The sequence below is a fragment of the Octodon degus genome, unplaced genomic scaffold (assembly GCF_000260255.1).
Source record: "Octodon degus isolate 3935 unplaced genomic scaffold, OctDeg1.0 scaffold00138, whole genome shotgun sequence".
In the NCBI taxonomy this organism is placed as follows: Eukaryota; Metazoa; Chordata; class Mammalia; order Rodentia; family Octodontidae; genus Octodon; species Octodon degus.
Window position 1 is genome coordinate 4009758 of NW_004524714.1, and position 1471 is coordinate 4011228.

Sequence of the window (1471 nt, forward strand, 5' to 3'; positions counted from 1 at the left end):
ATGCCACGCGCATCTTTGTTCCCCACACTGAGACATCCTAACCTCCTTGTGGCAGGCAGATCTGGGCCCTGGGACTCCAGCTGAGAAATGTGCCCCGGAGGCCATGCACAGGGGCTCCCGCTTTCCTCTGACACAGTGGCCATCTCTGTGCCAGTGTCAGGCAATGATTTTAATCCTTTTTTTTTTTTTTTTTTTTTTTTTTAGAGAAAACATTTATTCATGAACTTGTTGGGGGTGGGGTGGCACAATGGGAACTGCAATTTGGGATGTATTTCACCCTGCACCATCAGGGATGAGGTGCTTCTCGGCTACCATGTCTTCAAATTTGTCTGCATTGGGGCTGGTGAGATAGCTCAGTGGTCTAAAACACCTACTTAGAACAAGCTTAGCAAAGCACAGGGACCGCGGTTCAATCCCCCAGCACCACATGCCAGCCAGCCCCACCCCCTGGTGGGCTGAGCTGGCCACACACACAAATAAATAAATAAATAAATAAATAAATAAATAAATGGAAAAAAAAAATTTGTCTGCATTGAACTTGGTGAAGCACCACTTTTTGGAGATGTGGATCTTCTGGCAGCCAGAGAACTTAAACTTGGCCCTATGTGGGGCCTCCATCACGTGTTCCTTGTTCTGCAGCTTGGTGTGGATAGACATAGTGAACTGTCCAATGGGAACCCTTGCCGCTGTGCCCTGGGGCTTCCCAAAGGCACCCCATGTGCCAGTCTGGAGCCTGTCAGCCCCAGCACAGGACGATACCTTGTTGATGCAGATGACGTGGAAAGGGCTGAGCTGCGCCCAGATATGGAAGCCGTCTTTGCCACAGCCTTTTACCATGTACCTGTTGGCACAAATCCAGGCAGCTTCCAGGGCTTCCGAGGGGCGCTGCTCATGTTCATCAGACACCAGGTGACCACAGAGTAGGAATTCATCCACTTTTGCTTTCTTCTGCCCCAGGTCCAAGATGCGAATCTTGGCACCAGGGACACCTTGGAAGAAGCAGGACTTTGGGTACAGCTTGTTCTTACAATACCAGTAACACTGGGCAGGACGATGTCCCATAGTGACACCAAGGGTCTTCAAAGGTGCACTGAAGGAAAAGAGGTGATTTTAATCCTTCACTTTGCATGCGCTGTATTGCTTCGGAAGAACAAGGAGAAGATAGAAAAGCAACGAATAGACTTGCATTTGTAACAAGACTGATTATTCCTTTAAGGCATGAGAATGGTTGATTATATTCAAAAGCTGTAACACTGAGGCTGGCCTTGGTCGGACATTCTCTGGTCATAAACCAGATCAGTGTGTGCAGACTGGAAGGGCCAGGACAGAGTTAAAGAGTGTTTAACTGGGAATGTGTTTTTAAGAATTGAGAGGACTAGCCAGATAGCCCAGCGGATGAAAGCACCTGCTTAGGCAGATGCAGGGACCGGGGTTTGATCCCCAGAGGGCAGTGCTGGCGTGCTCCCAGGGC

At 49.2% G+C, this 1471-nt stretch overlaps 1 protein-coding gene across 1 annotated transcript; it reads right to left on the reverse strand.

Annotated features, from left to right (window-relative positions):
- Positions 1-273: 273 nt before the first annotated feature.
- Positions 274-1062, reverse strand: LOC101588681 (60S ribosomal protein L10-like). The gene is made up of 2 exons (XM_012516992.1): positions 539-1062; positions 274-340 (listed from the first exon to the last, which is right to left on the reverse strand). Exons 1-2 carry the CDS (start codon positions 1060-1062, stop codon positions 274-276), a joined length of 591 nt encoding a protein of 196 aa, XP_012372446.1.
- Positions 1063-1471: the final 409 nt, after the last annotated feature.